Source organism: Sphaerodactylus townsendi, linkage group LG09, assembly GCF_021028975.2.
Source record: "Sphaerodactylus townsendi isolate TG3544 linkage group LG09, MPM_Stown_v2.3, whole genome shotgun sequence".
In the NCBI taxonomy this organism is placed as follows: Eukaryota; Metazoa; Chordata; class Lepidosauria; order Squamata; family Sphaerodactylidae; genus Sphaerodactylus; species Sphaerodactylus townsendi.
The window spans coordinates 19,549,124-19,564,142 of NC_059433.1; the positions used below are offsets into that span (position 1 = coordinate 19,549,124).

The 15,019-nt window shown below is 42.9% G+C and overlaps 1 protein-coding gene across 1 annotated transcript in view; it reads right to left on the reverse strand.

Annotated features, from left to right (window-relative positions):
* The window catches only part of NUP153 (nucleoporin 153), a 61,254-nt gene extending 46,972 nt beyond the window's left edge, over window positions 1-14,282 (reverse strand). Inside the window, 1 exon segment of the mRNA XM_048507818.1 lies at window positions 13,806-14,282. Coding sequence (XP_048363775.1) covers window positions 13,806-13,919 — 114 coding nt within the window. The 5' untranslated portion in view covers window positions 13,920-14,282.
* Window positions 14,283-15,019: the final 737 nt, after the last annotated feature.

Sequence of the window (15,019 nt, forward strand, 5' to 3'; positions counted from 1 at the left end):
TAAAAGGATGTTAGTTCAAATTTAAGAGAAGACGAGCTTGTATAACAGATTAAGGCTTCAATTCAGAAGACACTTTTCTGGGATTAAGCCACACTAAACAATATTAGTTTTGAGAAGACCTGCTTCAGATTGATCCATAAATCACAGATGTCAAACTCGCGGTCCTCCAGATGTTATGGACTACAGTTCCCATCATCCCCTGCCAGCATGTAGTCCATAATATCTGGAGGGCCACAAGTTTGACACCTATGCTAAATTAAGGATGGCCAGCTTCTCACCTGTGAAATGACCACTATTTCCCAGACAGCTGTCCAGGGATCACAATTATATTTTGCCGGTATTTACAATAAACCAGTCACCACCTAGCAGTAATAACTGAGGCACATATGCTAAAAACTGGAGTATCACACACACAAAAGTTCTGAAGAGAAGCAATACTATAATATGGAATACTGTCTACAGTGTGGAAATGTTTCACCTTAACATGGATTAAAATCTGAATCCTGGATCCAAGTGAATGTTATCTGTATGGCAATACAGCAAAATACAAAATAAAAGGAGGGGGTAGATTTCAGTATACCCAGAGGAGAAAATCAACAAATTGTCAGTTTAGTATCCAGCCTTTCTACAGATAATGGGCTGCATTTAACCCACCTGAGGACAAAGCAAGATCACAGCAAGCATCGTTACTGCTCTCCCTTTCCCAGTACAGAAGCCCCTCAAGCCCCAGGAACAGCTGGGGTGGGGTGGGGGGGGGGAGGTGGAGAGAGAAGGATAGATGGCTGTATTGGGAAAGTTTGTTTTTCTTTATTTCCTTTACATGATTTACAGCCCGCCTTTCACACTGAGACTCTAGGCAGATGACAAAGGTTAAGTCAACATGATCAACCAATGGGATGTCCAATTAAAAATGCAATAGGGTATGGATTGCAGACATCTGAAAATAAGCAGGAATCACCCCACTTTCTCAAAGAAATTTGGGATCTGATCTGGCACGCCTCTTTATGCTTCTTACTACTTTTTAAAACTAGTGTTTAACATATGACTGCCATAATGATCACAATGAAAATATGTCAAAAGTAGGGATTCCCAAAAGTGGGCGGTACTGCAAACATCAAGGGTGCTGGTGGGGAGGAATTCTGGGGCTGCAGGGGAGTGGCAAGAATTTTGGGGCAGTAAGGGGTCAGCGCAGGAATTCCTGGGCCAACTGGCGAGGAAAAGGTCTTGTCCTTTCCTCCTGGTGACTGGTGAGTTTTAGCAGAAAAGCAGAAGCTGTGTAGCCTGGGGCGGGGGCGGGGGCGGGGGCGGGGGGACCAAGGCAAAGAACCTGCAAAGGTATCTTAATTACCCAATTTCTGTGCCCTGTTTACATGGTTCTCTGAAAAATACCTTCTTGACCACTACCCTGCACTATAAGCATAAGCATTTATTGTCATTGTGCACGCACAACGAAATTTATGAGACAAAGTCAAGATTTACTATACTGCCTTCCCAACATCACATTTAGTAGAGAGGGGCTTCAGTGCAGTCGCCCAGTTTCTTCTCAAGCACAGAAACAGGCTGAAAATTACTGAAGATGGGGATCCAAGACTTTTTCTTAGTGCCTTGCAGCCTGATGTTGAGAAGCTGAGATCCCTGCACCAAGGACATCCATCCCATTAAAACTGTGAAGGAAAAATCGGGTGAGATACAAACATACTCTTTCATTGTATTGTCAAAGGCTTTCACGGCCGGGCTTAACTGGCTGTTGTGGGCTTTCCGGGCTGTGTGGCCATGGTCAGACCACATGGTCAGACCCTGGCCACACAGCCCGGAAAGCCCACAACAACCATACTCTTTCAGGTTGCTAAAACAGCTCAATAAATTGGTTTGCTTTTACTAGGTAAATTTTTAATTTGTGAAATAAAATATGTGTGTTTACAGTGTGAGAAGTTGCTTTGAATTTGCAGTAGACCTAATATCAAGAACAAGGTGTGCGTTCACGTGGGAACCACTTGTTAAAAGGAACTGATTTTTTTTAAAAAAGCATGGCCCCAGAATGAGATAAAATGGTAAGATTTATATGCAGACTAAATCCAACCATTAATTAACTGGAATGTGGCTCCACTGTTCTCTACCCCAGTAGACCTGCAGTGCGTAGAAATAGAAACTCCCTTTGTAGCCCCTCGCCCAGCACCTGGCCTTATCTAGGTTGCAAAAAGGTCACTGGTTTGCTGAACTACAAGCAACAACTTGCTTATTGTCCACTCTTAAACTTACATTGCAGGTGTGAAGCCTTAAACTATGTTTGAAAGAACAAGAAACTGCACTGAGGAACTTGAAAATTATAAAGTTTGATTTTATACTTCTATATAGGTAAGTTCAAACAACTTTTTAAATAAAAGATGGTAATAGTAACATACTATTTCATAGATGCTCCAGCTAATGTTTCCAGTAGACATGTACAGTAAAAGGCAACTTAGGTAGGACAATCATGCAGCTTGCTGGAGATGCCTTCCTATAGAACACATACCAGAAAGACTGATACGATCTTCAGTGGAACAATGTGCGTGCGTGTATGATTAATGCCCTTGACATAATAGACAGATCTCTAAACGCAGAAACAATACTGTATTTGGCAAGCTAAAACATTTTGCCATGTTTAACCTGTCAGTGTCAACTGATTATCTCCCAAGTCCCAACTTGCAATGTACTCACACCTTGACATTTTAGAGTTACTGGTTAATATGAATCACAATAATGTAACCCTTTTACAACCCCTTTTTATAACATCTGTAGTTTGGCTTAGAACAAACAAATGGGCCTTTAACTCTGATACTCCAGAACTGAATGTCTTGAATATTAGGGTCTCATATATGGTGTTTTGAATATTTATGCCTTTTTTTTTTGTTAAAAATCAAGTCAAAATCTGTAACTCCAAATATATGGTGAAAACAATGAAAGGCAGCCAGTAGATTAAAAAAACAATGACCAATAGTGTTATAATGTATGAACCAACATCAGAATATCTGATGATACTTGATTTTTTAAAAAATGTATATATGTATTTTCTTTTATGTACACTGAGAGCATATGCACCGGAGACAAATTCCTTGTGTGTCCAATCACACTTGGCCAATAAAGATTCTATTCTATTCTATTCTATGTGCACACAGGTAAAGAAAAGGGGTTGCTATGATACTGCCACTGTATGGGAAACAGTTACTTCTGTTGCAGTCTGATTGTTGTTTATATAGGAATGGTCTACATAGCTGCTTTCCATATTCTATCCAAATGGCAATCTAATCTTGGTTCTGGCTATCAATATAAATACAGAAAGCACTGCATTTAAACTAGGCATAAGATGTTTGATGTGGGATATAGGGTTAGGATTCACTATCAGGTCACAATAGTGTAGACAGGTCTGTAACTCACCTGACTTAAGGTGCACTCAGCAAGAGGTATGATTCACAGCCCAATTGAGAGGGCTCAGGTGGCTGGGGATGGCGCCGCCACTGCACTGCCGCCTGAGGGCTTCCAGAAGGCATGGTGCGAAAAACCCTGGCCACCTCAAAACACCCCCCACCACAGCACAAAAGGGACCCCGAAAGGGTGGCATAAGTCCAAGGGCTAAGCCGGTGGAAGCTGACTATGGTTGGCTCTACCCCTAGCCCGCCCCCAGCAGCATCAACAACCAGGCTTAGGCCGGCATACCACTGAGCTGTGTGGTATCCACCTGCCACTCTCTTTACCCCTTCCACTAGTACACCTGACACTTGAACTAGCAAGGTGGGCACCACATCAGTGCGAGCCTACGCCAGTTCTTTAAGTTCCTTCGCCTCTCCCCCTCAGATTGGGGTGCTTGAATGGTCAATGCTCTGACAATGCCAATTATTACTGTGGCAAAAGGAACGTAAATCTGCTAACAAAATTAATTCATGGTTACACCCTTAAACCAAGCATGAGGAATGTAAAACTCACAAATAATTCTGTAGCACAAAGCTAAACTTTCCTTCGCCTCATGGGTGGCACACACTTTGCATCAGTGTTTGTATTCACAGTGCCAAGTAATCACACACACACAATAGAGTTGCAGAGTCATTAGGAACTTATCCTAATTTGCCACTAGAGGTAGACGGCTGTTTTATTCATGCTTCTTACTGCATATTAAAGGGTGCCAGGTAGTTGAGGCTGGGAAATCCCTCTTGCTGTAGTCAGCTGGGTTATAAATCTGACTTGACATGTAACAGCAATCTATAAACTCAAAATCCTATTAGAGATTTTCAAAGACATCATGGCAAACTGACCTGCTGAAGTCACCTGTTTTGAATTCACTATCTTAAGTCAATTCACAAAAGAAATTCTCTACCACTGATTTTACAAGATGGTCAAAACACTATTTTTTAAAAAACTACTAACAAAGATTTGGAACAAGAAGATCAGACCAATGACTCATTCATTCATTCATACTATGAATATTTCCAAAAACTGGGGAAAACACTAGAATAATACAATAAGGAATTCTGGCTTTGCAATTCTAACAACTAGAAGGTAAAGACCAGAGGAAGAAAAATGACCGTGGAACAGCTTTAATTTAAGCAGATAACTACCCTGTTTCCCCGAATATAAGACATCCCCGGAAAATAAGACGTAGTAGAGGTTTTGCTGAAGTGCGAAATATAAGGCATCCCCCAAAAGTAAGATGTAGCAAAGTTTTTGTTTGGAAGCATGCCTGATGAACAGAATACAGAAATATAAGACATCCCCTGAAAATAAGACATAGCGCATCTTTGGGAGCAAAAATTAATATAAGACACTGTCTTATATTCGGGGAAACACGGTACATGTAATGTTCACATGCTGAATTATTCAAACAGGCACCCACCTCGTTTTCTGGAATTCCTACGAAATAAAAATTTTGCCTATGACAACTCTTGTAAAATAGTGCTCCCAATCCATACAGCTATGAAAATACAACAGCCTACAGTGACAACTTAAAAGCCAGTACTGTAACAACACAATAGTCCTGCCACAAGGGTGCCACTGATACTGTGGTTCATGTGACTGGGTCCAAAAAAGTAATGAACTGGTCATAAGAGGGCAAAGAGGTTCACCGCAGGGGCGAGGACAGGTACAAGCCGGTGGTAGGACTCTCTTACTCAAGTAGCCAGGAGTCGAACGGCAGGGAATTGGTGGCAGTGGCAGACTAAGACTAAGACTACTAAGACTACAGACATGGATCCTGCTGAACTGGCCTGTGTTGCCTGTAGGCAAGAACTAGCTTCGAGCCTTTGGGCTGATTATCATCGCGACTCCCAACAGGTCAGCGTCAATGGACTAAGCAATGGGGGTTGGTGGCAGAAACCCCCAGTAGACTGGTCGAGGAAAAGGAGACATTGGCCTTATCTGTTCCTGGTTTTTTGCACCATTGCTCTTTTTGCCGTTGCTTAATGTAGTTAGTTAGGAGTGTGGGCTATTGTGAGCAGTTTGCTCCTTTTGTATTTTGTTAGTTCCCCCCATATATGTATATGGTTAGGGAATGTAGTTAGCTTTTTCCTCTTCATTGTTAGGAGTGTAAGTTAAATGGATGTAGCCACCCCCTTTGGAGTAACTAGTTCCGTGGTGGCGAACCTTTGGCACTCCAGATGTTATGGACTGCAATTCCCATCAGCCCCTGCCAGCATGGCCAGGGGCTGCTGGAAATTGTAGTCCATAACATCTGGAGTGCCAAAGGTTCGCCACCATGGAACTAGGTAGTACTACTTAGGTTGTTTGTGCAGCAGTTATAGTTTACTGTAGAGTAGTCTTAGTATTTATTAAGGTTGTAGCTTTTGTTTTGTTGTGAATGTTATAGTTTCCTGCATGTATTACTAAACTACTGTATAGTTTCCTGTATGTATTACTGTTAATGTTATGGAGTTATGTATTGCTGTTAAGGTGGTTCAGAAAATTCAGCAGTTCCTCCTCGCCACGGCTCCAGATTGTAAAAGTGTCATCCACAAATCGGAACCAAGTTGCAGGTTTCCTGGGTGCTGTTTTGAGGGCTTGTTTCTCAAAATGTTCCATGTAAAAATTGGCTATCACCGGGCTGAGGGGGCTTCCCATGGCCACCCCATCTGTCTGGTCATAGTGCTCATTGTCCCATTGGAAGTAGCTGGTTGTTAGGCAGTGTTGAAAGCTGTGATGTCGTCTGGAAAAATCTGGCCGATGAGTGCGAGTGTGTCTTTCACTGGAACTTTGGTGAACAGTGAGACAACATCGAAGCTGATAAGTCTGTCGCTAGGGTTGAGATGGAGATTGCTAATTTTTTCAATGAAGTGGGCTGGGTCTTTAATATAATGCGTTGTGTGTCCAATGTGGCTTTGTAACTGTGAAGTCAAAAATTTTGCCAGTTCATTTTGCCAGTGGGGGAACTGTATGTTGTGGGATCCAGGAATCCTCTGATTTTTCCTTTATATTGTTGAGTTTTCATGATCACCATGCCAAGTGCCCGCTTGACTGCGGTGTACCCCAGGGGGCTCTACTATCCCCGCTGCTATTTAATATCTATATGCGACCCCTTGCTCGACTGGTACGGAGTTTTGGGCTGACTTGTCACCAGTACGGCTTCGGGATGACACACGCTCATTATCTGATGCTGATGGAGGGCAGCAGTCGCCGCCTCCTGCGGCTCTCCAGCGCTGTTTGGAAGTGCGGTTGCTGGTTGGTTTAGCGGCAGAGCAGGTTAAAACTGAATCCATCGAAGACGGAGATCCTCTGGCTTGGCCAGCGGGGGGGAGGACAGGATTTTCCAGAAAGCCACGGTATTGTGGAGGGTCACATTGGCGCCGACCCCCTCTCGATGCAAGCAGCCTGGGGGTCCACCTGGGATTTGTCTCTCTCAATGGAGACCCAGGTGGCCCATACAACCAGACTGCCTTTTTTCCACCTCCGTCAGGCCCGGAGGGCTGGCTCGCCTTTCCTCTCCCAAAGCGGACTTGGCCTACTGTGATCCGCGCATACGGTCACCTCCAGATTAGACTATTGTAGCTTCAGGCTCTACGCGGAGCCTTCCCTTGCGTTTGATCCAGGAGACTGATCAGCTGAGGGTTCAGCATGCAGCCAGGGCGCGTGGGCTACTTACAGGCAGCGCCACTGCTATGACCATATTCAACCTGTATTGCTGCCAGCTGCACTGGCTTCGGTGGGAGTTCCGGATCATTTTCAAGGTGCTGGTGTTGACCTTTAAGGCCTTACAGGCGGCCTGGGGTTCCCTCGGTGATCGCCGAGACCGCATCACCCGGTATGTCCCTGCGGCCTCTCCGTTCAGCGCACCTGAGGCTAATTTGTTAGTGGTCCCTGGCCCCTCAATGATGCGGCTGGCCTCCACGCGGGCCAGGGCCTTTACGGCCCTGGCCCCGGCCTGGTGGAACACCCTTCCTCCGGCTATTAGGGCCCTGCGGGACCTCAGCGAGTTCCGCAGGGCCTGTAAGACGGAGTTGTTCCGCCGGGCCTTCGGAGGGACCAGCCGCTGAAGTGGTGCCCCTCGTTGGCTCTTTACATCTGGGCCTGTCATCTTGGGACTCGTCCTCCTCCTCCAGGGAGAATTTTAAAATATGGGGTTGGCCGGACGCCTCTATTACTGTTATTACTGTTGCTATCGCTGTTTTAAAGGTTTTAGTTGTTTATTTATATCAATATTTTATGTTGTACACCGCCCAGAGCCCTTCGGGGATGGGGCGGTATAAAAGTCCAAACAATAAATAAATAAATAAATAAATTTCCCTTGTCTGCTGGAAGTATGATGATTTCTGGATCTGAGCTGAGATTCTAAATGGCATTTCTTTCCCTTCGTGTAATGTTGCTTGAGGGAAGTTTTGCTTTTCGTAATATCCTTGCTGTTTCTCCTCTTAGTTCCTCTGCTTCCTCTTCTGGAAGATGCCGAATGGCTGATTCTATATTAGCAATAATGTCTTCCACAGGAACTCTGGTGGGAGTGACAGCAAAATTGCCTCCCTTGGCCAGGATGGATGTTTTGTCACTGGAAAGTTGCCATTCAGTCTAATTTATAATGATTCTTGAAGTGTCCAATGAGGGTTTCTGTTGATGCTGATGTTTTGGATTTTGTTGAATTTCTGCTTCTGTCTTTGTATGTGGCTAGCAATGTCTTTCTCCATTTTTCTGTAGGTGAGGTTGTCAATTATGTCCTAGTCCTGGCTTCTCATTTGTTGACTGATGTGGATGTGGAGTAGTAACAACTCCTTGTCTATGGCTGCAAGTTCTTTGCGGGTGGTGTGGATTCTCTCACGTAATAATGTGCATTCCAGGCGGTCATATATGCGGTTATGTGGGGATTTAAAAGTCCTTTTTGCTTTGAGAAAGGCTGGAATAGTTTTGGTGTTTCTGCAATGCAGAAGAAAGGATAAAGAGCATAGCAGCTGTGGAAAGGTCTACATTGGAACCACAAAATGCAGAATTCAGATATTAAGAAGCACGAAAGACACTGTCGGCTTAACCATTCTGAAAAATCTGCAGTTGCAGAACATGTCTTAAACAAAACTGGACATAGCATTTTATTGGAAAACACTGAAATTCTGGACAATTCAGAAGGTTACTTTGTCAGACTGCACAGGGAGGCCATTGAAATTCACAAACACCCAGACAACTTCAACAGGAAAGAAGAGACTCTGAGAATTAACAAAGCTTGGCTACCAGTACTTAAAAACACTTAAAAAGTACTTAAAAAGCAAATCCCAAGGACATGCTAAGTTCATGAACAATGGACTCCACCCAAACACAGAATTTGCATTCACCAATACTGCTGCTGCTGCGGGGCATGAAAAGGTGAATCACTCCCTGGACTGATAAGCCCCACTCACAATACAATACTACCAACTACATCTTTGCATAACAAGTTCTACTCAAACACTTACTGATTGGTTCCCCACACTGGCACATGGACAATACATACCCCAAACATTCTCTTCTCTCAAAACACTTACTGATTGGTTCCCCACACTGGCACATGGACAATACATACCCCAAACATTCTCTTCTCTCGGGACACAGTGTGTAACAGACTTCCCTCTGTGATACACCTCTGAAGATGCCAGCCAGATGCAGGCAAAACGTTAGGAACAAGATCCACCAGACCACGGCCACCCAGCCCGGAAAACCCACCACAACCAGATATTGAATCAGTTTAACTATTTCATATATAGTTTATTTTTAAAGCTTAAATTTTGAGAATGTCTAAGGAAGTCTTCTCTAAAATAAGTTCATTGTTATAAAAAGGGGCTTAACCACAGGAAATGTTCTCAGGATTGCAGCTGTAATGCCTCAAATATTTTAATGCTGAAATGTTTTAATGTTCACCAACCTGATGACCTTATTTTAGTGGAAAGGTAGCACAGAAATATTAACTAAATAAATAAAAGGGTTAAGGCTCCCCTTTGGACTACCAAAAAAGTTGTCACCTCAAAACTGATCTTGATGAGTTTGAAATAATTGTTGTAAAATACCTTCTTGGAGGTTATCTTTCACCTTACGAAAAAGTAATTACACAATAATATACCACCAGATTCTAGGATCTTTATATAACTATAATCCTATTATAGTAGGATATTTAAAAGGATTGGTAGCGGCATCACATTCCAAGCAAGCCTTGACTCTGCTTAGACCTGCTAAAATGGTTATTGCAGAATATTGGGGGGAAACAACAGAACCCCCTTCTATAAAACATTGGCTTAATTATTTTGGAATTTATCCTAATGAAATTAACTAGTGCCAAAGGATGCAGAGAAGTAGTTCACAATGCGCAAATAAGTGTTGTGAATATTGGTGAAATTTTATTATGTACTGGAATTGAAAGGTTAGATAAACATATCCTTTTGCTTTCTAAAAATTCTTGTAGCTCTTCTCTTTTTCTTTCACCACCACCCCATGTTTTTTAATGTAGTGTAACGTATGCAATATTGTCAATAAAATACTTAGACTGCAGAAAAGGCTATCTGGGGAACTGCTGGACCCATATGGACAAAAACCACATGGTACAGAGGCTGCAGTGAACATGAGAATGAAGCAAAAAAAAAAAAAGTAGAATCCAATCCCCAGTATTCTTTCTACTGTCTCTGCACTATCTCATATATTTGTCCTTTGCCCCTCAGCTAATCTCTCAGTTCTCCCTCCTTTTCTTTAGAGTCTAGCGTTGCTTCACTCTTTGCTCTCCTTTCCTTACTATACTCTGTTCCACAGAATGATGATAGGAGGGTTGTTTGTTCCTCTGCCACAGAACAAAGCACGCCAGACCACCTTTGGTGCAGAATGCTCTGCCTGGGTCCTAGTGCTTACCCAGCCCTGCCCCCCCCCCCATCCATTTGAAAGTTTGAAAAAAAAACACATTTTGGCATAAATGCTCTTGTATCTAAGTTTCATGTTCAATTATGCACAAAATAAAAGTTTTAATAAAGGCAGTGCATAAAAATGATCCTTCTCAAATTTGTTCAGGATTATATTCAAATATGGAAGCATACAATTTTCTCAACCACTGCACCTCACCTGGCCGAACTATCATCTTTCTGAGGGTTAACTTTCTGAACTCTTTTTATAGAGTTCAGCATCATTACTGCTCAAGGTTTTCACTCTACCAGCAACCCAAATACCAAGTGACACAGCTGATGAGCTATGCAGCATAGTTGGTTGGTTGGGCAAAACAGGCTGGAAAAACTGACTCAAATTTAATTATGTATCCTCAAAACCAGGAAGTTAAGGAGCAATGTGGATATTCATGTCTTTTAATATTCTCCCATCTCTACTTTACCTTTTAATGCGCTTGGGCAAGCTCTGTGTATTCACAAAGTTGCAGGAAAGGGCTACAAACAATGAAAATTTGAAGTTACAAGTGAATGTGCCTTTATTTTATAGAAATCTACAATAGAATTTTCACAAAAGAAAGTTCTAAGACATGTAAAGTTTTCAACCATGCTCAGATGTATAAGATTGCAAACCCGGTGTGTAGGGTAAGCATAAAACATACTTTGCTGGTTCAAATGAAATAACAAATTCTGAATTGCTGAAAATCTGGGCATGGACAGGATGAGAGAACAACCCAACATGGTGCCAAATCATGACTAAGTGTTATGCCTGAATCATGTCAATGTGGCAAAAAATCAGTGACATAAAGTTCCCAACTTTCTTGGTGGAACAGGACTATGTCACACAGTACACCAGTATTTGCATCACCTTTCAAACACAAAAGACTATATTCATACCACAATATAGAATATAATATAGATAACAGGTATGCTGGAGAGAATGTTAAATAGTTAAATAGCATGTGTTATTTTCCCTTTTGTTTTGTGGAACTATCTATGCAACTATTTTTTTAAAGAAATTGATTTTAAAAGACATCATGGGGAGAATGTTTCTGAGAAAGAAAAGTAAAAAACAATAAATTTACACCTTTATGCTCTTTTTAAAAAATTGAAACAGGCAATACAAGCCACAGATTCCCCAGATACAATCTGCTATAAGAAGCTACTGAACTGTAAATGTAGTTTGGGAACCACATGCTCTAAATCGTTCAGTTTGATAGGAGCTCTACAAAAACCACATACAGTAATAAACAGGCCATTTCCAAGATGCAGAAGTATTCCACTCCACTATTCAAGAACTATTCAATTATTAAGAACAATTTATCCACTTGACACACCATTTCTACAATTTAACTTGGGGGAGGAGACACTTTAAAGATGGCTTCATAAAAACACAGTTTAGATCGGGATTATTTTCATTCAATCAACGTTTGCTGGTGTACATAAAAAACTGTTATCGATATCACAAAAAAAGTTAAAGAATATTTTAGATCAGCCTACAAACTGTTTACGTACAGAAAAAGGTGTTGGATACAAAAACTATGGAGCATAAACAACCACTAAAGGGAATGAATTCAGTTGTCGATTCATCTGTATTTTATGGTCTTTACCTGATGGTGATACAGGAAATTAATGTATTTAATAAACTTAATTATTAGCACTGTTAAATTTCTCACTCACATCATTTGCCTGTACAATATCTAATTTTGTATTTATTTATTTATTTATTATTTGGGTTTATAAACCGCCCTCCCCCGAAGGGCTCAGGATTTAGACTTTCAGGATTTAGACTTTCAAAATTTACATATTCCACTGATAAAAGGTGATTAATGACTGGTTGAGATGACAATTACACAAATAAGACAAATAGTACAATAATAAATTTTTGAATGAATCAGACTTTTTTTTGCTAAGGAAGCCGTTGAAGAAATTTGAAACAGCTTCTAAATTGAACACGCACACTATATAAAATATATGGTGATCACAAAATTGATGTGCAAACTACTCATCTCCATAATCCAAATATTATAATGACAATAAAAGTATGCATGTGGAGGTATAGCGTATATGTCAGAACTGAATCCTAACTATTAAATACTTCAAAGTGTAGATGCCTGAGTGAGCAGATGTAAACAGGCCTAACAGGCATACAAAACTGCAAAACTGGACAACATATTCTTTAAAAGAACAGATTTTACTGTGTAATTTTAGTTTATGTTCTTTAAAGTTTTATTTTATCTACAACATAGGCAATTAACCGTACCTCAATATCCAGCCAACTACTCCCTCCTTAATATGGATGAACATGCCATTAAGTCACAACCAGACCATAGCAACACCTTCCAGATATGGTGGTTTCCCATCCAAGTACTACTGTGGAACATCCCGATTAACGCTCAGGCCAAACTAGGCTAATCTGGCTGGACGCACACAAATATACACACAAGTTAATTGATACGGGAAAATTTTTATAGCGCCGTTGTTAAAGTCATAAGGTTCATAAAAATAACCCCACCCCCCCCCACACACAATTTTGTTAATTGTGGCCAATATTTCAACACTATCACCACCTTCACACAATTTGACTGTGGTTCCTAACTGTACATCAGTTTTAATAAGAACCCGAATTCATAAAAAGAGACTATTTACCAGTCGTTTAACATGACAATGTGAAAAACAGATACAATACAATCCAGCCTTGAACTTTTTGAGTGCCCACATGGCTGCAAATGTTAACTTAAGGACGCACTGAAAACATTCCGATCTTCAATCGGTTTCCAAAGTATTACGACCAGGACTCTTTCCCAATCTTGCCAAGACTTATTAAACAATCATATATTCATAAAATAAATCGCTCCCTGTTATATAACCAAGTCTCAGCATTTGGGAAATCAGGTAGTACTGCAGTGAGACACAGAAACGATGTTATATACACACACGCATACACGTGTGTATATATCGTCTCTGTGTCCCTCTGCAGTCCCATCTGATTTCCCAAAAACATATACACACAGCCCAAACAGCAGCCCTAAGCAGCAGCAACAGCGGTTTTTTGGGCTTTGTGCAGAGAAGACCACCCCCTGTGAACACATTAAATGCATATTGTGTTAAAAACTGAGAGCAGCACTTTCGATGGAGAATAAAGGGCCGGTATAGAGATGACACGTTTTTGTTCCCTCCTTCCCCAACAGCAATTAAAAAGGGGGAGGGGGAAGATAACCGCGTTGGTGTCCTGAAAGGAATGGGGAGACGGGGGTCCCCTTCCCCTTAGCCCCAAACCTAATTGGGACTCCCCTGAACGAATCTCTCTCACGCTCCGCGGGAACGATTCCTGGCCCACCCCGACAGGGGAAACTAGACGCTTCCTCCCTCCCTCCCGCCTCCTGCTCCTCGGCCATCCACCCACAGCGTGGCCTTCCCACCTGGGAGTTCCAGGGCTGAGGCGGCGCGACTTCCCCTCGGGCGGCCTCTCACCTGCTTGTTCCTGGGGTAAGGCTTCGAGGAGGCCGCGGCCAGGTGGTACCGCCGCGTCCGGATCTTCCCGCCGCCGCCGCCGCTCCCGCCTCCTCCGCTTTCCCCCGGATCCATGCTGGGACCGCCTCAGCCTCCGCCGGTCCCCACCGCCACGAGCGCGCGGCGCAGACTGAGGCCCCGGTTTGACCCGGCCCGGCTTCCTTCCTTCCTTCCTCCACCCCGGCCGCCCGCGCGCTCGCTCGCTCTCTCTCTCTCTCTCTCTCTCGCTCAGCTCGCCCCCAGTCCCGCTCTGTGCTGTCACGGTCTCTATGGCGATGCTCCTCCAGGCCTGCCTCGCGCCCTCCTCACAGGAGGCCCGCTTCGCTCCCGATCCCTCGAGGGCGCGCGCGCAGGCACCCGCGGCCGCCTCAGTCGGTCGCGCGACGGCCCTGTTTCTTCTTCTGCCCCCTCCCTTCCCCCACCTCTGTCGCCGTCCAGCCCGCGCGAGCTCCCTTCTTCCCGACCAACCACACGGCACCCGCCCCACACGGGCTTGCGTCACTAAGCCGCGATCGGCCATGGCGCTCACACCTCGTCACTTCGCACGCCTCATGGGATATGTAGTTCTGAAATGTCATCAAAGACATTTAAGCCGACAGAATCTCGCGATAGAAAAGGAGCTTTTTCTGATGTAGAATGAAATCGCGGGTATATGGGGGGGAGGGGTTGCTGGTGCCTCATTCTTTTTTAAAAAATATTTCATCAACCAAGAATTATAGAAAAGGAAAAGACAGTTAAAAATAAAAAATGAACAAACATAGGATATTAAAAAGGAAAAAAAGAAAAAACTTGCACCCTTCTCTGGGTATATGTTTCTGTTTTAAGCCATTGGGCATATACAATAATGACCTTGCCCACGAGATATTGTAAGTTGCTTGGATTGGTCTTTGACTTCTTGTTGAGCCTCCCAGTGCTCCCAGACCATGCTGCTGGTAGGGGTTATTCTGCCTGCTGTAGGGCAAGTTTTTCTTAGCTCTCGCCTCTCCAGGTATTGGGAATCTTCAAATATAATGTATATATTTTTGTAATATTTTTAATGTTCATTCTTTGTAACATTTTTTATATTATTGTATTTTTATACTTGTGTAAGCCGCCTTGAGTCCTTCAGGAGACTGAGTCCTCCGGGAGATTCTGGTGGAATGGTCTTTGACCTGGTGCCCCCCATTCTTGCAGGT